At 43.5% G+C, this 24,566-nt stretch overlaps 1 protein-coding gene across 1 annotated transcript in view; it reads left to right on the top strand.

The window, feature by feature from the left end:
• Nucleotides 1-24,566, top strand: part of LOC119972377 (transmembrane protein 241) — a 67,936-nt gene that overhangs the window by 19,863 nt on the left and 23,507 nt on the right. The window contains exons 5-7 of the mRNA XM_038808964.1: nucleotides 13,741-13,818; nucleotides 20,612-20,637; nucleotides 22,929-22,980. Coding sequence (XP_038664892.1) covers nucleotides 13,741-13,818; nucleotides 20,612-20,637; nucleotides 22,929-22,980 — 156 coding nt within the window. The remainder of the gene's footprint in view (nucleotides 1-13,740; nucleotides 13,819-20,611; nucleotides 20,638-22,928; nucleotides 22,981-24,566) is intronic.

Below are 24,566 nucleotides of genomic sequence, written 5' to 3'. Positions count from 1 at the left end.
AGAGTACATAAGGAAGTGGCTCTAGAAATAGTGGATGCATTGGTGGTCATCTTCCAGGATTCTATAGACTCTGGAACAGTTCCTACAGATTGGAAGGTAGCTAACATAACCCCACTTTTTAAAAAGGGAGGTCATGGAGTTTGAAAGAGTGAAAGAAAGTCATTTTGATAGGTGGATATGGACTTTGAAAATAGACCAAACGTATGAAGCTCTCAGAGAAATTATACTTTTGGAGGAGTTTAAAGTTCAATTCCTGATGTAGTGAGAACTCATGTGGAAGAGCAGAGGGTTAAAACTGCAAGATTAGCAGCAGAAATGGCAGATGATTATGAATTAGTTCATAAATCAAAGCTTGGTTTCCGACATCAGTTTCAGCCTGTGAGAAACTGGGGACATGAGAAATACTCGGGTGGTAGAGGCAAAGGTGATCTGATGGGAGATAATAAGGAGAGTGTACCTCCGATTAAAAAAGAAATCCAGGAGGGTGGAAAGGAAATGAAAAGTTTCAAATGTTTTCACTGTAATAATGTGAAGCCACAGTGTAGGTGGTTGAAGAAAAGCACTGGGAAGGCTGATGTGGTAAAACAGGATATGACAGTGGGATTTGTTAAAGTGGGAAAGGAAAGCCCAAGTGAAACAAAGGAGGTGCGAAATATTGTACAGCCTGATCAAGAGGTGATTGATAAGAAGATGCCAGATCTCTTTTAAAGAATTTACTTGTGTGGGTAAAGTCTACTCGTGTATCAGGAGGAGCAGGTAAAGAAGTCGCAATTTTAAGAGATACGGGAGCTAGTCAGTCTTTAATGGTAAGAGATGAGGAGTTGCCAGAAAAGGTGGTAATATATGGAATTCAGGGTGAGAGAAACTATCTTGTCCAGGAATACAGTTTATCTTGGGTAATGGGATACCTGCATCGCAGGTGGGAGTGATGCCTACTGTGGTTGCTAAAACAGTGGAAAATCGGACAACTGAAGTGTTGACGAATATCCTGGGATTTTACAGATTGTGGCGTAACAAGGTCGCAAAGTCACATGTTAAGACGAGGAGAAATCAGAGTGAAAATGAAGTTGAAGTGCAATTATCAGGAACAATTTTTGATCGGATTGTTGAAAAAGAATGAGAACAGGTGGAGGATGAGGCTCAGGAAAATTTTAGTTCAGGAAAATTGGCGGAGTTACAACAAAAAGATGTAGAAATAAAACGGATGTATCAGAAAGCATACATGGAAGAGGAATCTGCGTGTATACCAGTGTTATTACCGTAAAAGTGATGTCTTGATGAGAAAATGGAGACCTTAACATATGCAGGCGGATGAAAAATAGGCAGAAGTTCATCAAATAGTATTGCCGATCGGGTATAGAAAGGAGGTGTTGTGAGTTGCACATGAGGTACCAATGTCAGGTCATTTGGGAATAAGAAAAACTAGAGCTAAAATCCAGAAACATTTTTATTGGCCTGGACTACATAAAGATGTAGTTACATTTTGTCAATCCTGTCACAGATGTCAAGTTATAGGGAAACCTCAAGCAGTTGATAAAACCAACGCCCTTGATACCCATTCCAGCATTTGAGGAACCTTCCACACAGGTCCTAATTGATTGCGTAGGACCGCTTCCTAAAACAAAAAGTGGGAATCAATATCTTTTGACTATAATGGATGTGTCTACTAGGTTTCCAGAGGCCATTCCAGTACGTAATATTACAGCTAAAACGATTGTGGAGGAGCTACTTAAATTCTTTACTAAATATGGACTACCCACAGAAATACAATCGGATCAAGGATCGAATTTTACCTCCAGGTTATTCAAAGTAGTTATGGATAGCTTAGGAATAAAACAATTTAAATCAACTGCGTACCATCTAGAATCGCAGGGGGCATTAGAAAGGTGGCATCAAACATTAAAGACAATGTTGAGGGTTTATTGTCAAGATTATTTAGAGGATTGGGATAAAGGAATTCCATTCGTACTGTTTGCAATTAGGGATACACTTAACGAGTTAACCAAATTCAGTCCTTTTGAACTAATTTTTGGTCATGATGTAAGCGAACCACTTAAATTGATTAAGGAAAAATTGATGAGTGCGAAATCGGAAATTACATTATTGGATTGCGTGTCAAATTTTAGGAAACGATTAAATAGAGCAGGTGACTTGGCTAGACAACATTTAAAAGTTGCACAAAATGTGATGAAACGGGTAGCGGACAAGAAATCCAAAGTTCATAGTTTTTCCATTGGAGATAAAGTTTTAGTGTTGTTACCAGTGGCAGGTGAACCTTTAAAAGCAAGGTTTTGTGGACCTTATCAGATTGAAAGGAAATTAAGTGAAGTGAATTATGTGGTAAAAACACCAGATAGAAGGAAGACTCACTGAGTGTGTCATGTGAATATGCTTGAAAGGTACTTTGAAAGGGAAGGAGAGGAAAAGGAGGAGTTTTTAATGATTCTAACTCAAAGTGAAGAACCAAATCCAGATGACGGAATTTGACATACCTTAAATTAAATTGGAAAATGAGGATGTTCTTAAAAATTAGGATAAATTGTTGAGTTACCTTCCAGAGGAAAAACGGACTGACTGAAAGAGTTATTGATATCACATGGGCAAGTTTGTAGAGATAAATTGGGAAGTACTAAAATGGCTATAAATGATGTAGATGTGGGAAATGCTGTTTCAATTAAACAACATCCATACAGACATAACCCTTTAAAATTGGCACAGGTTAACAAAGAGATTGAGAGTATGCTTAAAAATGGCATAATTGAAATGGGTTGCAGCCAATGGAGCTCACCCATAGTGATGGTACCTAAACCAGACGGTACCCAATGGTTGTGTGTGGACTATAGAAAGGTTAATGCAGTTATAAGAACGGACTCTTATCCTACCCACGTTTGGAGGATTGCATTGAGAAAGTGGGACAATCAGCTTTTATTTCCAAACTGCATTTACTTAAAGGTTAAGTAAGGGGCCATATTGTTGAGAGGACAGTGTGAAATAGTCTGGTAAGCTCAAGGAGATACTTGTTAGGAAGGAAGATGTGTTGGGCATTTTGAAAAACATGAGGATAGACAAGTCCCCCAGGTCTGACGGGATATATCCAAGGATTCTATGGGAAGCAAGAGATGAAATTGCAGAGCCATTGGCAATGATCTTTTCATCCTCCCTGTCAACAGGGGTGGTACCAGGGGATTGGGGAGTGGCGAATGTCGTGCCCCTGTTCAAAAAAGGGAATAGGGATAACCCTGGGAATTACAGGCCAGTTAGTCTTACTTCGGTGGTAGGCAAAGTAATGGAAAGGGTACTGAGGGATAGGATCTGGAAAGACACTGCTTGATTAGGGATAGTCAGCACGGATTTGTGACGGGTAGGTCTTGCCTCAAGTCTTATTGAATTCTTTGAGGATGTGACCAAGCACGTGGATGAAGATAAAGCAGTGGATGTGGTGTACTTGGATTTTAGTAAGGCATTTGATAAGGTTCCCCATGGTAGGCTTATGCAGAAAGTAAGGAGGCATGGGATAGTGAGAGATTTGGCCAGTTGGATAACGAACTGGCTAACCGATAGAAGTCAGAGAGTGGTGGTGAATGGCAAATATTCAGCCTGGAGCCCAGTTACCAGTGGCGTACCACAGGGATCAGTTCTGGGTCCTCTGCTGTTTGTGATTTTCATTAATGACTTGGATGAGGGAGTTGAAACGTGGGTCAGTAAATTTGCAGACGTTACGAAGATTGGTGGAGTTGTGGATCGTGAGGAGGGCTGTTGTCGGCTACAAAGAGACATAGATAAGATGCAGAGCCAGGCTGAGAAGTGGCAGATGGAGTTTAACCACGAAAAGTGTGAGGTTGTCCATTTTAGAAGGGCAAATATGAATGCGGAATACAGGGTTAACGGTAAGGTTCTTGGCAATGTGGAGGAGCGAAGAGATCTTGGTCTATGTTCATAGATCTTTGAAAGTTGCCACTCAAGTGGATAGAGGTGTGAAGAAGGCCTATAGTGTGCTAGCGTTCATTAGCAGAGGGATTGAATTTAAGAGTCGTGAGGTGATGATGCAGCTGTACAAAACCTTGGTAAGGCCACATTTGGAGTACTATGTGCCGTTCTGGTCGCCTCATTTTAGGAAGGATGTGGAAGCTTTGGAAAAGGTGCAAAGGAGATTTACTAGGATGTTGCCTGGAACGGAGAGTAGGTCTTACGAGGAAAGGTTGAGGGTGCTCGGCCTTTTCTCATTAGAACGGAGGAGGATGAGGGGCGACTTGATAGAGGTTTATAAGATGATCAGGGGAATAGATAGAGTAGACAGTCAGAGACTTTTTCCCCGGGTGGAACACACCATTACAAGGGGACATAAATTTAAGGTGAATGGTGGAAGATATAGGGGGGGATGTCAGAGGTAGGTTCTTTACCCAGAGAGTAGTGGGGGCCTGGAATGCACTGCCTGTGGAAGTAGTTGAGTCGGAAACATTAGGGACCTTCAAGCGACATTCGATAGGTACATGTATTACGGTAGAATGATGGGGTGTAGATTAATTTGTTCTTAACCTAGGACAAACGTTCGGCACAACATCGTGGGCACATTTCAACAGTTAACTAACTTCGTATACATTGATGATCTGGTCATTTTCAGCCAGACATGGAAAGAACTATCAAACGTCTGATGGAGTTATTCAATCGACTTCAGGAGGTGGGTTTGGTGATAAACCTAGCCAAAAGTGAATTTTGCAAAGCCCTAGTCACTTTCCTTGGCCATACAATTGTTATTGAGGAGTTTCCGATACCCTCAAGACCAAGAGAAGTAATGCGATTTCTTGGCATGAGTGGATTTGATCGAACATTTGTGCAAATATTTTGTAGCGTGGTTGGTCCCCTGACGAACTTGCTCAAGAAGCATAACAAATTCCAGTGGACAGCGGAATTTCAACAGGCATTGGACGGCCTGAAAGCTCGTGTTTTGGAGAATTACAAGGGACTCTGATCAGATTGAACTAAAGTATCTGACTTTAAAGAGAAATGCCAAGGCGTAGAGAAATGGACGGGTCATGTAGAGACCTTCTTGTTCAAAGAGACTGTCAATCGAGAAGGATTCCAGTTGGAGGAAGAAGGAAAAAAAAATTGACTATATTATTCTACCTGTTTGCATGTGTTGTTTTTTAAACAACAAGTATATTTACTTTTACTAAGGATAGTGAAAAGGTGAAAAATGATTCCATCTTGAAGTTGATGGCTATTTTTTTTTCTTGGCGGAGGTGTCATGTGAGAGTACTTTTAAGAAATGTGTGTTTATTACTGCAGTGACGTCGGAGAGTGGGTGGAGCTGGGCTGTCTGTCGGCTTTTTACTTTTGTTTTAGGCTGTTTGCTGCAGGGTGTGTTTTAGTTTCGTTTTCAGTGTTGGAGCTGAAGCCAGGCCAAGCAGGTGTACTGCTGTTCTCTCTGCCATGAAAAGACCATCTCTTGATCATTTGGTGAATTCAGAATTATAAATGTTGTCAGTAGTGAAAGTAAACCTAATGTGCTTCTGTTGAAAGGTGTTTCTTCTGTCTTCTGGATGTTGTTTGGGAAGTTATTAAGGATTACTTAGTATTGTATTCTTTGGGGGTTGTATTTGAATTCATGGTTGCTAAGATGTTCACTATGTTTCAAAAAGGTTAACTTGAGTTCATAGAATAAGCATTGTTTTGCTTTTAAATCATACTTTTACATTTCTGCTGTACCGCATCTGTAGAGTGGGCCGTGTGCTCTCCATACCACAATCTATTAAAAGTTGTGGGTCAGGTGAACTCCATGGTACACTTTGGGGTTCTCTAAACCCTGGCCCATAACACTATGGTTTACTTGGACTTTCAGAAGGCTTTCGACAAAGACCTACATTCAAGATTAGCATGAAAATTAAAGCGCACGGGATCAGGGGTAGTGTATTGAGGTAGACGGGAAACAAAAGAGTAGGAATTAATGGGTCTTTTTCAAACTGGCAGTGGGTTATGCAGGGATGGGTGCTAGGACTCCAGGTATTCACAATATATATTACTGATTTTTATGAGGGAACAAAATGTAATAGCTCCAAATTTGTGGATTACACAAAATTGGGTGAGTGGGTGAGCTGTGTGGATGATGCAGAGATCCTTCAATGTGATTTGGACAGGTTGAGTGAGTGGGCAAATGAACGGTATATGCAGTATTATTGGATAACTTCAAGGTTATCCACTTTGGTAGAAAAGTGGGAAGGCTGACTATTACCTGAATGGTCATTAATTAGGAGAGGGGAATGTGCAACAAGGCCTGGGAGTCCTCGTACACTGGTTGCTGAAGGTAAGCGTGCAGGTGCAGTAGGCGGTAAAGATGGAAAATGGTAGCCCCGGGGAAATACTCAGGGAGTCCGGTAATAATAGCTTTAGTGTGAAGTTAGAGGCAGGGTCAAGGGAAATGCCGATTCGGGGGAACCACAGATTTGAGCCAGGGAGGTGGGATGGAAATTTTCAGAAATGGGAGGAGAAGGGGATTAAGACACTGAAAGATTTGTTTCTAAGGGGTCGGTTTGCAGGATTGAAGGAGCTGGAAGCGAAATATGGATGGAGCAGGGGGAAATGTTTAGATACATGTGGATTTTGCCAGAAAGGAGCTACAGAGCTTCCCGGTGGAGCCGGCCTCCACATTGCTGGAGGAGGTGCTGACGACAGGGAGACTGGTGAAGGGGGTAGTGTCAGCGGTGTACTGAGCTATTTTGGAAGAGGATAAGGCTCCACTGGAAGGGATCAAAGCAAAATGGGAGGAAGAGTTGGGAGAGGTTATAGAGGAGGGGGTCTGGTGTGAGGTGCTCCGGAGAGTAAATGCCTCCACCTCATGTGCGAGGTTGGGGCTGATACAGCTGAAGGTGGTAGACAGAGCTCACCTCACGGGGGCGAGGATGAGACGAATCTTTGAAGGGGTAGAAGATGAGTGTGAACATTGCAGGGGGAGGGCCCGCTAATCACTTTCATATGTTTTGGTCCTGTCCAAAGCTAGAGGATTACTGGAAGGAGGTTTTTAGCGTAATTTTTAAAGTGGTGCATGTGAAAGTGTACCCGGGCCCCCGGGAGACCATACTCGGGGTGTCGGACCAGCCATGGTTGGAAACTGGTGCGGAAGCAGATGTTGTAGCCTTCGCTTCGTTGATCGCCCGAAGGCGGATCCTGCTGGGATGGAGAGCAACCTTTCCACCCTGTGCCCTGGCGTGGCGGAGGGACCTGTTGGAATTCTTCACTCTTGAGAAGGTTAAGTTTGAACTGAGGGGAAGGACGGAGGGGTTCTTCAAGTCATGGGTATTATTCATTGTGCACTTTCAAGAACCGGATAACATCGAACATTAGTTGGGATGTCTGGGTAGGGGGGATTTGGGGGGAGGGGGGCTGTGTGTGTTAATGGTGACTATGGGTAATCCCTAATTCCTTTTTGTCATTTGTTTGTGTGAACATGCGGGCTGATGTGTGGGGTTTTGTGGGAGGATGGCATCGTTGTTATTGATATGGGGATTGACATATCTGTTGCTGATTATTGTTTATTGGTGGGTGTAAATTTGGGAGAAAATGTGAAAAAGGGGGAGAATAAAAATATATTTTTTTAAAAAAGGAAAATGGTATGCTGGCCTTCATGGCGAAAGGATTTGAGTACAGGAGCGGGGTCTTGCTGCCATTATACAGGGCCTTGGTGGGTCCACATGTGGAATATTGTGTGCAGTTTTGGTCTCCTTATCTGAGGAAGGATAATCTTGCTACAGAGGAAGTAGAGCAAATGTTTACCAGACTGATTCTTGAGGTGGCAGGATGGGTGGATGAGGACAGATTGTGTTGGTTGTAGTCGCTGGAGTTCAGAAGGATGAGGGGGGGGGGGGGGGGGGGGGGGGGGGGGATCTCATTTTAAACCTACAAAATTCTAACCGGACTAGACAGGGTAGAAGCAAGAAGGATGTTCCCGATGTTGGGGGGTGTCCAAAACCAGGGATCACAGACTGAGGATACAGGGTAGACCATTTAGGACTGAGATGAGCAGTGTGGTGAGCCTGTGGAATTTGTTTCCACAGGAAGTTGTTGTGGCCAAAACACTGTGGGCTGTCGCCAGGAGTGCACTCGTGCCCGCAAATTTCCCAATGGATTGGGGTGCCCACAATGGGAAACCCCATTTGCTGGCTGCCAGGATGGAGAATCCCGCTGCCGGCGAGGAGCGCCATACCGGGAGACGGGTGCGGGGGACAGAGAATCCCACCCTGTATATTTTCAAGAAATAGTTAAATATAACACTTGGGTGAAGGGGATCAAAGGATATTGGGGGAGGGGAGGCGGGATTACACTATTGCATTGGATGATGATGATTGGCGGAGCAGGGAATTACCACCACCTGCTCCTATTTCCTATGTCTATGTTTCTATGAATAAACAACACCTTTCTGAAAGATATGGAAGTAAACAGCTCACCAACCAATCATTCACCTGTTTCCCTGCAATTTCACACTTTGATCATTACTCTCTCCTCGTGCTATTTTCAGACTCCTCTCACTGTTAATGGCCCTGTTCTTCTCTAGAACTCCTCGCTGTTAAGCTGTAATCTAGTCGGACTTTAGGGGCAATTCCGACAGGTCTTCAAACTGAGAGCAGGTTCGAGGGTGATGCCAATAAGAGGGAATCATTTTCGAGCCAGGAAAGGTGGATGCAAGGTTCCGAGGATGGGAGGAGAAAGGGATCGAACAGATCTGTTGCTGGATGGGTGGCTTTGGAGGAGTTGGGGGTGAAGTATGGGCTCCAGCATGAGGAGTGCTTCAGGTATTTGCAGGTGTGGAATTTCACAAGAAAAGTCTTCATGAGCTTTCCGGTGGCTCCGTCATCCTCGTTACTGGAGGAGCAGCTGTCGGTGGGGGGTTGGGGGGGGGGAGAGAGAGGAGTGGCTGGAGCTGGAGCGTGGACTCGTTTTGTCGATCTACAGTAGGATCATGGAGAAGGAGCCCATGGAAGGGATTACGGCCAAGTAGAAGGAAAAGGTGTGGATGGGACTGGAAGAAGGATTATGGTGCAAAGTGCTGCAACGGGTCAATGCCTCAACCTTGTGCATGAGCCTGGGATTGATTCAACTAAAAATTGGTGTTTAGGGCGCACTTAACGAAGGAAAGGATGAGCCGGCTGTTTGAGGGGGGTGGCGGAGAGCTGCAAACCCTGTGGGAGGGGCCCAGCCAATCATGTTCTGGTCCTGCCTGAAGTTGGAGAAATATTGGGGGTAGTTCTTCAGCACCATGTCCGAGGTTCTGCATGTGGATGTGGAACCAGCGCCCCTGGAGGCCATATTCTGGGTTCTGTGTTGTAAAAAATGTTGATAATTTGAATAAAATTATTTTTCAAAAAATATATCAGAAAAGGCAGCATGCGTTGAGAGCGAGCAGGGGAGTGACATCATGGACACGATAGGCCAAATAACCACCTTCTGTGATGTGTAAGGGTCTTTCTAGGTTATTTCTTCACTTCTTTTATTTTTGTCATTACATTTTTGATTTGTGGATGATTAAAGGTCATATGTCTTTAAGACAAGTGGGCTGTGCCTTTAATTCAAGCACAGGAATTCAGTAGCAAGAGAAATCACTGCTGGTTCAAACTGGAGCTGTAGACTGACTGGCACCAATGATTGGCTGTGAGCAGAAACTTTAATCAGCAAGCGTGCTGTGGAGAAAGAGTGCTAAAGCACCACCATCGAAGCAAAGGCTCTTATCTTTTGACTTTCATCCTTTATTATTTTTCAGCCCCCCCCCCCCCCCCCCCCCCCCCCCGCCTGTGTTGGTGTGTGGTGTGTGTGTGGGTGGGCGGGATGGGACAGATAAAGGGGATAGTTAGTATTTAGCTTGTCCAGTTGCATTTACTGCACATTTCACCCCAGTTCCTGGTATAAATAAACAGTAAATGTGTTTCAATTTACAAACCTGGTGGGGGCAGCACGGTGGCACAGTGGTTAGCACTGTTGCCTCACGGCGCTGAGGACCGAGGTTCGATCCTAGCCCCGGGTCACTGTCCGCGTGGAGTTTGCACATTCTCCCCGTGTTTGTGTGGGTTTTATCCCCACAACCCAAAAAGATGTGCAGGGTAGGTGGATCAGCCACACTAAATTGCCCCTTAATTGGAAAAAAGGAATTGGGTACTCTAAATTTATAGAAAAAAATAAAAATTTACAAACCTGGTCACTGTAATCATTGGGTAACCAAGGGCCAAAGACATCAGGTCTTTTTATAAGAATTATTGGTTAATTCACTTGTGTGGTGACTCCGGGATGAGTGGAGCTGGAACTGACGGTGCACTTTCCCAGGGTGTTGTAACAAATGCTATGATTCTATTAGGTCAAAGGATGCAGCTTCAAGTTGGTAAAAGCAGAGGCATTAAGAGATGCTTCTTTATGTGGAGTGAGATGAAACATGCAATCTGGATTTTGAACAAAACGGAATCATTAAGAATCAATTAGATGTAGCAAAGAGGAGGCAATAAGTTGTTGCGAATGAATTTATTAAAATGGGCAAAATGGCCTTCCTAATCCATAAGCATCTTGTGAACTGACAGCGCATCTTTTTTCCATGTCATGTTTCCGTCCAGCCAATCCTGATTGGCCATGGCAGGCTCCTGCTGACCTGGTTCCATTCCTTTAAGCCCCACCGACTGACTGCTCTCAGAGTGCAGGAGATGCTGCCCTGGCACAGTGCCAACAATGTGCCAACACAGTGCCAGCGGTAGGCTCTAGCGAACACCCATTTTTACAGAGTGGGGGGGGGGGGGAGAGAGCAGGCCATGTGTGGAGGCCTCTGCAGGGTGGGGTGGGGATGACCATTGTCGGGGCTGGGATGGGGAACGCCAGCAATCATTGTCAGGGGACTGAGAGGAGAGCCTCCGATACCTTTGTGGTGGAAAGCTGGGGCTGTTGGGTTTCAGTGCTGGTCGGGGCGCCCTTAAAGATGGTGCCCAGATTTCTATGAGGAACGCTGCCGGCTCTATCAGGCCCCACCCTGCCACAGTGATGGCAGAAACCACGGCCACTCATTTTTGTTATCTTCAGAGGCTCAAGATTTGGAGTGAAAACTGGTCTGTGCAACTGGAGAGTGTTTTTTTTTCTCCTTAGAGTACCCAATTATTTTTTTCCAATTGAGGGGAAATTTGGCGTGGCCAGTGCACCTACCCTGCACATCTTTGGGTTGTAAGGGTGAGACCCACGCAGACACGGGAAGAATGTGCACGAATGTCCCCAGGGCCGGGATCTAATCTGAGTCCTCGGCGCTGTGAGGCAGCAGTGCTAACCACTGCACCACCAAGCCACCCTGGAACAGAAGTGTTGCACGGTAGTTTTCAACCTGAGCCTGGCACTTTGCCAAATTCTGGTAAGATTCCGCCCAGTGTTTCTATCACATCCTCTATCCAATCAGCCAAACTCTTGAGTCAAACATTGTGCTGAATTACTCCATGCTTCTTGTTTCTCTAACGCAAGGGTTGTTCTGGAAAGCTCCTTTTATAGTAGCCTTATAAATTTGAATTGTTTGACAGTCTGAAGGTCTGCTTTTGAAAGGTAGGAAAGAACTCTTTGTTTAAACTGTTCATATTATATACCCCACTTCAAAGATGAATATTAAAGATGCCCATCTGCAGTCACAAGTGGAACAGCTTCACTTTGAAATATGTGTTTAAGTGCGTCACTTAGCAGGAACCTGGTAAGAACAGCAGACTTGTTTAGCTACAAATGTAAAGACAGCATCTCCTCTCACAATTGATCTCACAAGATTATTGTAGGTGAGTGAGGCCATTCAGCCCATCGTAATGCACCCAGCCAAGGTGACCTTAAAATCTCCCAATGTAACGATACATTTCTTCCAACAAAAATAGCAAACTTTGGAAAAAACAGAGGGTCTGGCAGCATCTGTGGAGAGAAAAGAGTTAAAATTTCAAGCCTGTGTTGGATTATATACTGCATAAGAGGAGGTAGGACAGCTGGAAGAGTAATTAGTGGGAGTTGGGAGAGATTGCAATGAAGATGTAGCAAAACTGAAGAACAAGTGGCAAATGGCCCAGGCGTGGAGGGAGGGTTTTTGCATAGGAACAAAAAATGTTAGGGATATAAAAAAAAGGTAAAGATGAAGGCAAAAGGTCACGGATTTGTTCAATGATTCCAGTAATTTATGATCTTTCCATACATTGATATCTCTGGTGTGCAGGAGCATATCCTGGTCAGTCCTGAATTAACTTTTTTTTACTGGACCGATCCTGTGTTTCTTAATATGCCGGAGTTAGTTTCATGTCCCTTAACCATCCTTTACATTGTGGATTAAGGGGCAGCACAGTGGCGCAGTGGGTTAGCACTGCGGCCTCACGCGCATGGTCCCAGGTTCGATCCCGGCTCTGGGTCGGTGAAAATGAAAATGAAAATCGCTTATTGTCACAAGTAGGCTTCAAATGAAGGTACTGTGAAAAGCCCCTAGTCACCACATTCCGGCGCCTGTTTGGGAAAGCTGGTATGGGAATTGAACCGTGCTGCTGGCCTGCCTTGGTCTGCTTTAAAAGCCAGCGATTTAGCTGTGTGCTAAACCAGCCCCTCTGTGTGGAGTTTGCACATTCTCCCCGTGTTTGCACGGTTTTGCCCCCACAACCCAAAAATGTGCAGAGTAGGGGGATTGGCCACGCTAAATTGCCCCTTAATTGGAAAAATAAATTGGGTACTCTAAATTTTTTTTAAAACATTGTGGATTAAGTTGCGCTGGGATGGCTCCTTGTCAGACAGAAAAGTACAAGTTTCCACATATCTCAGACTGTTGATATTGCCAATCCACCTCCGTACTGCTCTCATTTATACCTCTATGACCAGAACAAGAAGCAATATTTGAGGTGCAGATTGACCAGAGATCTGCACAGACTTTCTCTGACTTGTACTCTGCAGTTTCTTTGTTATTTGAGATCCTATTAGTTTTGTAGATTGTTATTTGGATGTGTTGAGCTATGTCAGCACTATTCATGGAGTACTTGCATTTTCCATTTTTAACCTCCTTGTAATAATACTTCACGTTTCATACTTCTGTTGTTCTAATTCTATTATACTCCTTCTGAGCTAGCGGTTATTAAAGTGTCCCTGGCCATGTTTCTCACATTGCACATGCAGCCAGTTTCTTGTTGCCAGTTGCAGTTACTCTGTGTCTGGATAGGCTGTCCCTCTTGTTGGCTGTCAGCACTATAAATGTCTCTGTTTGCCTTGACTGTTGCTGGATATCTACCATTTGCCTTCTGAATTTAAAAAAGGTAGAAAACTGAGAAGGAATGACCAGTAATACAAATGTAGAAACCATGCAGACAAGAGAGCCCCAGTTCCAATCCCATTTTACAAATACCTTATTTTGGTCTTTCAGTTCTTCGAAGCGCCATAAGATGGAGTGCCAAGTACTCCTGACTGCTTAACTTCCTCTCAATTCAAGAGGCCTCCTTAATGCTGATACTCTAATGAAAATAGCTTGGGTTTATGTAAGGTCGCTTAATTGTGCATGCATGTACATATCAAAGTGCGATTATAGCTCTTTCTTCCAACTTCCCTTTCCGTGATTCAAAGAGCAAGTGTAGCTTCCTGTTAGGTTATGAATCCTTTTTCAATCTCTCTCTTCAGAAACCATTCAGCTGCTCTCTTTGAGATTTGAGCGTGCGGTAGAATTCCAGCAGGCTACTGTTAGTTTGGAATATGATGACCTTGATCTGTTCATTAACTTCTATTTGTGTCTTCCAGCCTATTCCATTCTTCTTGCTGCTTCAGAATACATCAGTGGTTATTGTTGCTATGTTGATGAAAATTACCAGGAAAGAGGTATGGACTGATGGTGTTTTTCCTTTCGATATTTTGAACTATATTGGGATATGTTTTGTTTTAAACATTTAATGAGATTGGGCAGGAAAAGACCAGTTACCCCACACCATGATAGGCAGTGCTATCTCAGCGCTTGCCATTTCCCCCAACATACATGAGGTAATTTTTTACTGACCAAATTTAAATTCCTGAATACATTGAGTGCTTTTAGAGAATGATGCTTTGATGGTCTAAATATCCAAAGTGGTGATGCGCTAACAATTTGTCACCACATTGACCCCCGTGTCGGCATAGATCGAACATCTAATTTGGTATAGCTAGCTGTACCCGCCTGCTGACAATTTTGTCCGTGGTTAAAGTTTCTGTCCCATCCTCGGCAAATAATAGCTTGAAATCCTTTTGTGTAATGCCAGCTCCACCGTAACAGCTGTTGCTAACACGTGAATGGAGTCTCATGAAGCTCACTAAAAGTACAAGTGTAATCTGCCACCCTTGGGCTGCTAGACCGATGCTGGTCATAAATTGATGTAAGTGCACTGGGGAAGGTGACTCCAACCCATTGCAAGTATTAATCCGATCCAATATTCAAAGTGGGTCAATATAATTTGCCAGCTTTAAATGCCATTTCATATTTAATGACCCAACGCTGTGGCACTGAAAAGACAAATCCCAACTGGAAACACTGCAGATAGACGCAGCAAGTTTGGCCACGGCCGTGAAGAAAAAAGACAAGTTAGTATTTTAAGTTTAGAATGTTTGAAAGAACGTGAACCGGTAAGTAGTTGACATCCTTATTAGTGCTGAACAAAATTAAAAGGGGAAGGGAGAGAGAGTAAGCGAAGTAGAAATTAAGAATTGGGAGTGATGTCCCCGGTCAGCAAGTGGATGATTAGTTTGAATGATAAGCAGCTTTTCTAATGACATTAAAACTGATAGGTACTATACAAGTACCTATAGGAGTGAAAGGTATTTGAAGAACAAAAGGGCATGAAATTAGCTCACATAAGATAACTAAAGGTTGGCTCACGCATGCAAAATATTCAAAACTGAGGTGAATGGAACATGAGCCTATGCTTGACCTGGCCAGGTTAGAGATGACCAGCACTGTGACTATCAAATAAAATATATCAGATTGAAGGAAATCCATGCAATTTGATGCCGTAGACTTGAGCAGTTTGGGGACCGTGAACTATAGTATCGAAATACGTAAGTGGGCAAATATTAAGTACTTGCTATTGTTGGGGAAAATCCGAGGACACGGACAGTGTCATAATCTCAGCTGATGTTATTACTAGGCAATCAAATCCCCAAGCAGAACCCTGGTTCGATAGGTCATAACTTTTATATTTTGTTCAGGGACGTTGATGAACAGAGTCGCAACACTGCCGGTTAACTTTTAACCAAAGGATAAAAGAGTTATTAAACATGAAAAGATTGACTGTAATACAATAGTCCTTCACCCCACCTATATCTTCACTGACGCACACTGTTTTTTTAAGGATAGAATAAGTTACAAAGTATAACTTGTACTATAATGTTCTCAGTAAGTACACGCTCCATGAAAACCAATAGGCAAACCAGATACATAACACTCTGAAACCAAGCGACAGATACCACCCAATATAGCTTCTGTAGATTTCTCATCAAATCCTCCCAGAAGGGCCTGTACTGCGCTGTAATGTTCTATGTTTATCTCACTGAGAGACAACTGGTCTCACTGGAACTCTAACTGCCACGCAAGTATTCCCAAACTCCACTCTCAAAAAAACATGCTTGGAACTTCGCCCAGTCGGACCTCGTTCAACTTGTTCTTTGTTGCTTTAATTTAACTGTCTTCCTGAGACATATCTTTTGTCCCAACTCCCTGGTTTTTGGACTTTATTTTGTTCCTTTGGGAAGTCTGCTCCCTTGTCCTGTCCAGTTTCTTCTGGTCTAGCTTCAAAATAAACTCAGAAGCTCTTTTTAACCTAGAACATTCCCTGGTTGCTAAGCAACAGCCTAGTTTTCCTTTCAATCTTGTTTGCTTTCACATCATTAACCCTTTAATTACAATGCAGGCACAGTTCAAAGTGATCAAACCTAACCTTGCAGATATGTGGACACCTCCCGCAGATCTGCAGGCATTTTGTTTAACAGGATTCAAACTAAATGTTCAACTCTTTCTTACCCAGAAACACAAAATTAAACTTACTTAAAGCTTTACCTATTTCTAATACCCACAAATGCAAATGTAGATTACTTAAAATTACCTGATTTTCCTGATGACAGTTAAAAATTGGGGTCATAGAAGATTCAATAAGTATATTGTGCAGGGAGCACAAATACAGAAATGAGAGTGGATAGGATCTACTTGGTAGTCTCATTAAAGATCAACTCTGCTGCCAGTAATAAATACTGAGTTGATGAAATACTCTAACCTCAATCGCCTCCATAAGAAAACTAAACCGATCACCATGGATAACATGTTCAACAGTTTACAGATGACTGCAATTTCGATGCCCACTCTCCACCAGAGTTGGAAGCCGCCCTTGCTTTCTTAAATTCTGCATGCAAGGGACTTTGCCTGTCCTTGAACATTGATAAAACAAAACTACTGGTCCACAATGAGTATAAACCTACACCTGGTCAATCAAATATTCCGCCACCCATATGTGTTGAAAGAGAGACTCTGGAATATGTGAAGCAGTTCTACTAATTTGACGGCCTACCTCTCTGAAAAGACCATCATTGAGGAGGAAATCCCAACGATGAATCAACTACATCAGCTCAACCTTCCACAAATAATTGTCGTGGCAACAGCGACCTCCGTAAGTCAGCAGAGGTCCTTATGTACAGAGACATTGCTGTCACCATGTTCCTGTACTGCAGTGAGATTTGGACTGTGTATCAACAACACATAGCGCTAGAGAAATTCCGTCAGCAATGCCTCTGCCGCATCCTCCAGATTCAATGAAAAGACCATCGAACAAATGCTCGTGTCCTTGAAGCCGGCACCACAAGCGTTCAGGTACAGCTCCTACAAAACTAACTTTGATGGTCTCGTTACTCTGTCTGGATAGCTGAAAACTGTGTCCCCTGTCGCGTCCTGTTTTATCAACTTTTGAACGGCCAGTGTTGCAGGGGAGGATAAAATAAAATGTTTCGAAGACACTCTGAAGCTCTCCTTGTAGCAGGGCAGCATTGGTGGTGATGACTGGCAGAAGCTTGCTACCAATCATTCAGAAATGCAACAACTGGCCATCAAGCTGCACCGTGCTTGGAGTCACAATGTTTAAACGATGAGGCAGAGCGGCGGCAGAGAAGGAACAAAAAGCAAATCCTGCACTTTAGATCCCATGTGCCTTAAGATGTGTGTGTCAAAAATTGCCCTGCTCCGTCACATTAAAACCCGTGGCAGAAACTCGCGACCGTGAACAGACATCATCCTCAAACTGAGGGACAGCCGACAATGACAGGATGGCTGATCATATTGGTGGAAATTTCGACAATGTTCAGACAAATGTGGAGGTTGGATATGTGGAAGGTGAGGAGAGAGAGCGAAGTAAAAGCAAACCATTGTGAAATGGTGAAGACACTAATGACCAGGATAAATCCAGTCCTGGTAAAACAACATTTCTTTTGCTTTGTAGCAGACAGTGAGGTTATATGAATAGATACAACATGGAAATAGCAGCTGGGCAAAGAATGTGGAGTTTTTAAAAAGGTGATGGTGTTCCCAGGTGTCTGCTATTGCAGGAAATATGATGGTTGTATGATCTTGACAATTGTTCATGTCTGTATGCTTGTCAAATGTTTGCAGGCAGTCCACTGCCAAAGAAGTCCAGCACATGAAAGAAAGGGACAGTAGGGTGGCACGGTGGCGCAGTGGTTAGCACTGCTGCCTCACGGCACCGAGGACCCCAGTTCGATCCCAGCTCCAGGTATCTGTCTGTGTGGAGTTTGAACATTCTCCCCGTGACTGCATGGGTCTTACCCCCACAACCCAAAGATATGCAGGGCAGGTGAAATGGCCATGCTAAATTGCCCCTTAATTGGAAAATAAAATGAATTGGGTACTTTAAATTTATTTTCAAAAAGGGATGGGTGTAAACTATAGAAAGCTGAGCGAAGGATCAAAATTGTTGAGAGTAAAATGCCATTTTCAGCAAAGCTATTATTTACTACTAAGCCATGATAATCATTAAGAATCCCAAAAGCAATTAGCTAAAATGAGGCATTTCCCATGAGAAAGTTTAAAATGTAAAATGTGCAGAATGATTGCTGTGTTGGGATTTGTGGGAAAGTCCGAGCTGAGGTGAGAAGTTGAGCTATTCACTCATCATTCCATTCACATCTCCATCAATAATGAAGTAACCAATGCCAGTCTACAGCAGCTAGTAACACACACAGGCGGACGAGTGATTAGTAACAGTTATAGCACAAATGCCAAGCAATAACCATTTTCAACAACTAAAGACCAAACCACCTTTTGTTTGAATTTCAGTGGTACTACCATCTCTGAATCACCTGTCATTAATATCCTGCAACCACCATTGTCCAGGTTAATTGGACCAGCCATATCAATGCTTAAGCATGCAGGTACAGCGGACGGTAAAGAAGGCTGATGTATGTTGGCCTTCGTTGCGAGAGGTTTCGAGTATAGAGGCTGGGATGTGTTGCTGCAATTGTACAGTGCCTTGGTGAGGCCCTACCTAGAGTATTGTGTGCAGTTTTGTCTCCATCTCTGAGGAAGGATGTTCTTGCTCTCGAGGGAGTGCAGCGAAGGTTTACCAGACTGATTTCAAGGATGGCGGGACTGTCAGTTGAGGAGAGATTGACTAGGCTGGGATTGCTCTCCCTGGAGTTCAGAAGAATAAGGGGGGAATCTCATAGAGACGTATAAAATTCTAACAGAACTATACATGGTAGATGCAGGGAAGATGTTACCAATGATGGGTGTGTCCAGAACCAGGGGTCACAGTTTGAGGATTCAGGGTAAACCATTTGGGACAGAGATGAGGAGACATTTCTTCACCCAGAGTGGTAAGCCTGTGGAATTCATTACCACAGGAAGTAGTTGATGCTAAATCATTGAATGTATTCAAGAGGCGGCTAGATATAGCACTTGGGGAGAATGGGATCAAAGGCTATGGGGAGAAAGCAGGATTAGGCTATTGAGTTGGATGATCAGCCATGATCGTGATGAGTGGAGGAGCAGGCTCGAAGGGCCAAAAGGCCTCCTCCGGCTCCTATCTTCTATGTAAGGGCAGCACAGAACTTGGGTACTCTGCAATGAGCAAATTACTGCTTACTAATCTTCACAGTTTCTAAACAATCTGCAAGGCTCAACACAGGAGTATGATTAGTATTCACCACTTACCTGGATTAGTCTAGCTGCAACAAAATTTGAGAAACTCAGCACTGTATAGGTCAAAGAAGTAATTGATTGCCAACTCACTTTCTCCCCGCCCTCCCCCTGAACATAAGGCTGCACCATGTACTGCATTACTCACTGCAGCAACTCGCCAAGCTTAATTCAACGACACATTACAGTCCCACCAAAAATGATAGAAGAAGCAATATAATAGGAACACCTCCACTCCCTTGCAAGTTACACGTCATTTTAACTTGGAGATATACTGCCATTCCTTTGTTACTGGGTCCAATGCTTGAAGTTTCTTATCTAATATCACAATGCTCACAAGATCACCAGGACAGCAGTCATCACGATCACTGCCTTTGGAGAGGCTAGAGAGGACAGGAAAGAATGCTCTCCCCAACACCATTCATATGCCAATAACAGAATTGTACACTTTGTTGCCCATTGTTAAAGTGTACAGGAAATGAATGCACCATTATGATTATAGGGCATGGTTTTGAATCTGCTCCACTTGTTTACTCAGCATTTTCTCTCACTCAGGACTTTTAGGATCAAATTAAAATGAAACCGCCTCAATTTAGTTTCCACCAATCAACTGCACAAAATAACGCAAGAGGCCAGGATTGAATTGTACGAGATGGCAGAGGTGACCCAGACCAGAGGGCATAGGTTAAACGGTGAATAGTAGATGGTTTACACCTGAGGAAACATTTTTTTTTCACCCAGAGGATGGTAGAAAAAGTGAACGTGCAGCCTAAGAGGATAGTGGTGGCAGGTACTCTTGCAACATTTAAGAAGCATCTGGACGTGCACTTAAATCACCATGGCATAGTAGGCTAAGGACCAAGAGCTGGTAGGTTGGATTAGTATAGATTGGTATCTGATGGTTGGCTGAAGGACCTGTTTCTGTGCTGTATGACTCTAGGTGTTTCCCTGTGAGTGGGGTCAGAAGATGTTGCAAAGCCCAGAAGATACTTTGCTCTTCATCTTGTTGAGCTGCTTACGTTGTGATGACAAATCCCAAATTTAGAGCAACGTTGCTTTCTCTACTAACATTCCTTTCCCCAGTGAACCCCGGATGTCATGAAGCTGTGGGGATGGATAGAATAAATCATTCTGGCAGAGGGTTATTGAAGTATGGAATACATTACTGCAAGTGGCTTTTAAAGGGGGTGAATTATGACAGGGGATTACTTCAAGAAAATGGTTAAGCTGTTTGAGAGGAGTTAAGGGAGTATGTTTGGACCAGGCGGATTTGCTATATGGTCAGCATCCCCACCAGCTCGACCGGCCAGGTGTTCTCTTTGTGTATTGATTTCAATGTTTCACATTTGGACATATTCCATCTGGAATGTTGACCGTGTGCTTCCTAAATATAAAAAAAATACTGACATTCTACAGTTTTAATTGTGATTTTTATTTCATTTTGCACAGAAATTGTCTTTGACGAAATTCTTCAGGTAAGTTTGTTCACTACTATTGCTTTTCACACATATAATATATATATATATATATATATATATATTATTAGTTTGAAACTGAGTTTAAACCCAGGAAAATGCCAGAGGTGAGGAAAAACTAACTGAGCGACCTCTAGGTACAAGTTCAAATTGATGGCTAAAGGGATTTTGGAACCGGCAATTAAAATATGGGTGCAATCTGTGCCCTTTTTAGAACAAAGAAAAGGAACAAACCCCAGGCCTTCCAAACCTGTTCTGATCATGATGCCCTGACAAAAAAAAACCTTCTGCCCTTACTCAGTCCATATTCCTCTAATTCCTCCTTATTCATGTATCCCCATCCAGATGCCTCTTACATAGATACACAGAACATACAGTGCAGAAGGAGGCCATTCGGCCCATCGAGTCTGCACCGACCCACTTAAGCCCTCACTTCCGCCCTATCCCCATAACCCAATAGCCCCTCCTAAACCTTTTTTGGACACTAAGGGCAATTTAGCATGGCCAATCCACCTAACCTGCACATCTTTGGATTGTGGGAGGAACCCGGCGCACCTGCAGGAAACCCACGCAGACACTGGGAGAACGTGCAGACTCCGCACAGACAGTGACCCAGCGAGGAATCGAACCTGGAACCCTGGCGCGGTGAAGCCACAGTGCTATCCATATGTGCTACCGTTCTTAAATGTTGCTAATGTGCCTACATCTACCACATCCTCTGGCAGTGTGTTCCAGGCAGCCACCACTCTGTGTGGAAAACTTATCCCGCACGTCTCCCCGAAACACCCCCCCCCCCCCCCCCCCCCCCCCCCCCCGACCTTGAACCTGAGCCCACTTGAAATTGGCATTTCCACCCTTGGAAAAAGCCTCTGACTGTCCACCCTTTCTATGCCTCTCATAATTTTGTAGACCTTGATCAGGTCCCCCCCTCGGCAACCATCTTTCCAGTGAAAACAATCATAGTTTATTTAACTTCTCTTCATAGCCAACACCCTCGAGACCAAGCAACATCCTGGCAAACCTTTCTTGCAGTCTCCAAAGCTTCCACATCCTTCTGATAATGTGGTCACCAAAACTGCACGCAATACTCCAAATGCAGCCTAACCAAGGTTTTATATCGCCGCCATTGTCCTATTTCTCCACACTGTGTTCAGCAGCATATTTGTTGAATTCAATTTGATCAGGCTTCCCCTTGGTCAGTGGGTGAATCCATATTGGGCGTGCAGTTGAACTACATAACTCAGAGTGCTGAGTTAGCTGACCTCCGATTACAGCTGTGGCGGCTACAATTCATCCCAGTGCTGTTGTCATGGGTGCCAATGGACAGGGGATAAGAAAATATCCCCAGGATCTCCACTCTTGATTACAGTAACTGTTGCTGGGAAATTTTGTGTACATATGGATGGATGAGGTGAATATAGTGGACTCCTCATTAATACAAAATACAATAGCGTCATTGGTCATTTCCCAGGTTTGCATGGTGTACCTGTTAATCTCACTGCTCATACCTTTGAGGAAAGGATGAATCTGAGGCCGTTCTTTTTCCTTTAATCCAAGTTTATTTTAAAAACAACAGTGTAGTGGCGCCGCAGATTCCTCTTCTTCCCCCAAAACACCCAATGTGAACTGGTTTTTATACGCTTGCAATAAATCCATCACCTGGAAAATAGGAGACAGGTTTAGATAAAGGATCTGGATCGGCGCAGGCTGGGAGGGCCGAAGGGCCTGTTCCTGTGCTGTAATTTTCTTTGTTCTTTTCCCAATTGGTGGCAGCTGGTCTTAATTACAAACTTAAAGCGTGCACTCTTAGCATGATTCCAACACGAGCAGTACCGACCAAAGCACAATATCTGGAGGGCTGCTTGAAACTGCACCATAGCAGGAGTCAGTACCGGTTAAAAGTGAATTCAGAGAAAGTTGTAACAAATGGTTTTGAGGTTCGGTGCTTGCGCCAAAAATTGGAATGGAATTAGCACGCAAAAAGTAAAAGCAGAAAATGCTGTATAAACTCAGCAGGTTAGGCAGCATCTATGGAGAGAGGAACAGTGTTAATTGTTTTGAGTCCATCGACCCTTCAAGACTAAAAAGTTAAAGCCTGCCAAGGTGACAAGATGACAGGGTTGCGGGACAAAATGGCCGATATTGTGAAAGCAACCTTTTAACTAACATCTACCATTAAAATTGTGCTGAATGCCATTGATAAAGCGTTATTAGCTCCTGATCTCAGTGACACGCGGTATAACCATAACTGGAGTTTGCTAATTTCTTCTAACTGACTCCTTTTTTTACAGTGCGTTGATGATTTTCTTAGCTGCTGTCATTTTGCCATTGAGTGACCCTCAGGTAAGTCAGTAGCCTCTGCCTCATGCACTATTTGCCTCTGTCTTCATGTTTATCACCTTTCAAATGTTCATGGGGAATAGGTTTTCTATCATATATCATGTACGTACTGCTGTTAACATTTAAGGGTCTGCTTTACGTTGTGCTGCAATACAATAATTCTTATGAAAACAATTTGTGATATCTTTATACCTATTGGTTGTCAATTAACCAAAGATGTTTGCTTAAAGTGGATTTTAAATAGTAAAATTGCTGAAAAAAGAGACATGCAATCAAAGCTTTTGTCTTGCACTCATCAGGATAGCGTGCAAGAAAAAACAGGGAACAACAATTTATACTGCATGAGTAGAGAGTGCTGATTAATTGGCAAGAAGACTATGATTGATGGAGATATTACAGTAGCGACTGCAGCATGTACCCAGTTAATGGCCCAGTTTTGTTCAAAACTGGGGAATGAACCAGGGAATGACTGTTCCTTACATTTTTGTGCAGTTGCAGACATGGCTTCAAATGACAAGGCCCTGAGTGGATTCTATGTGGCTTCTAATATGTGTATAAATGCAAGCTTGACTGACAATCTTAAATTCACCTGAGGAAGGAGCAGTGCTCCGAAAGCTAGTAATTAGAAACAAACCTGTTGGACTATAATCTGGTGTTGTAAGACTTCTTACTGTGCTCACCCCAGTCCAATGCCGGCATCTCCACATCATATCTTAAATTGGTTTTCAGTGTAATTCTTTGCAGTCAGGATTGTTTAGCAGGTGTTGCCCTATCGAGGAATCGCATCTAATGTTGGATAATACGATTTGGGTTTTTGCAAGCACGGGCTGGTTGGGATGTATGTTCCAATGATTGGAGGATTATATATCAAACATCTCGTCCTTTGGCTGTTTGCAACAGGCAAAGAAAGTGTTGACGGCACCCAACCACCCCGTTTGCCAACCATTCAGTGCTCTTCTCATGGGGAGATGGTAATATCACTGAACGAAATGAAAATGGGCTAGTAATCCAGAGGCCCAGGCTAAAACTCTGGGAGCATGCGTTCAAATCCCAGTCTGGCAGCTGGTGGAATTTGAATTCAATTCAATAAATCTGGAATGTAAAGCTAGTCTTGGTAATGGTGACCATCTGGGTCATGTCTGCCCTTTTAGGGAAGGAAATCCAACATCCTTACACAGTCTGGCCTGCATGTGACTCCAGACCCACACCAATGTGGTTGACTCTTAACTGCCCGCTGAAATGGGCTAGCAAGCCGCTCAGTTCAAGTGAAATGAAATGAAAATCGCTTTGACAGGTTTGGCAACAAATACAGGCCTTGCCAATGTTGTCCACACCCATTAAAGCATTTTAAAAAGCAGTGTAAATTGTTGTTCCCCTGTCCCTGTTGATAATTTCTTGTGAGCTATTGTGAGCGTGCAAGCCGTAAAGCTTTATTTTCCGCTGGTTTAGCTCACTCAGCTAAATCGCTGACTTTTAAAGAAGACCAAGCAGGTCAGCAGCACGGTTCGATTCCTGTACCAGCCTCCCCGGACAGGCGCTGGAATGTGGCAGCTAGGGGCTTTTCACAGTAACTTCATTGAAGCCTACTC

The sequence above is a fragment of the Scyliorhinus canicula genome, chromosome 10, assembly GCF_902713615.1.
Source record: "Scyliorhinus canicula chromosome 10, sScyCan1.1, whole genome shotgun sequence".
NCBI classification, from domain to species: Eukaryota; Metazoa; Chordata; class Chondrichthyes; order Carcharhiniformes; family Scyliorhinidae; genus Scyliorhinus; species Scyliorhinus canicula.
This window is presented reverse-complemented; position numbering and strand designations above follow the sequence as displayed.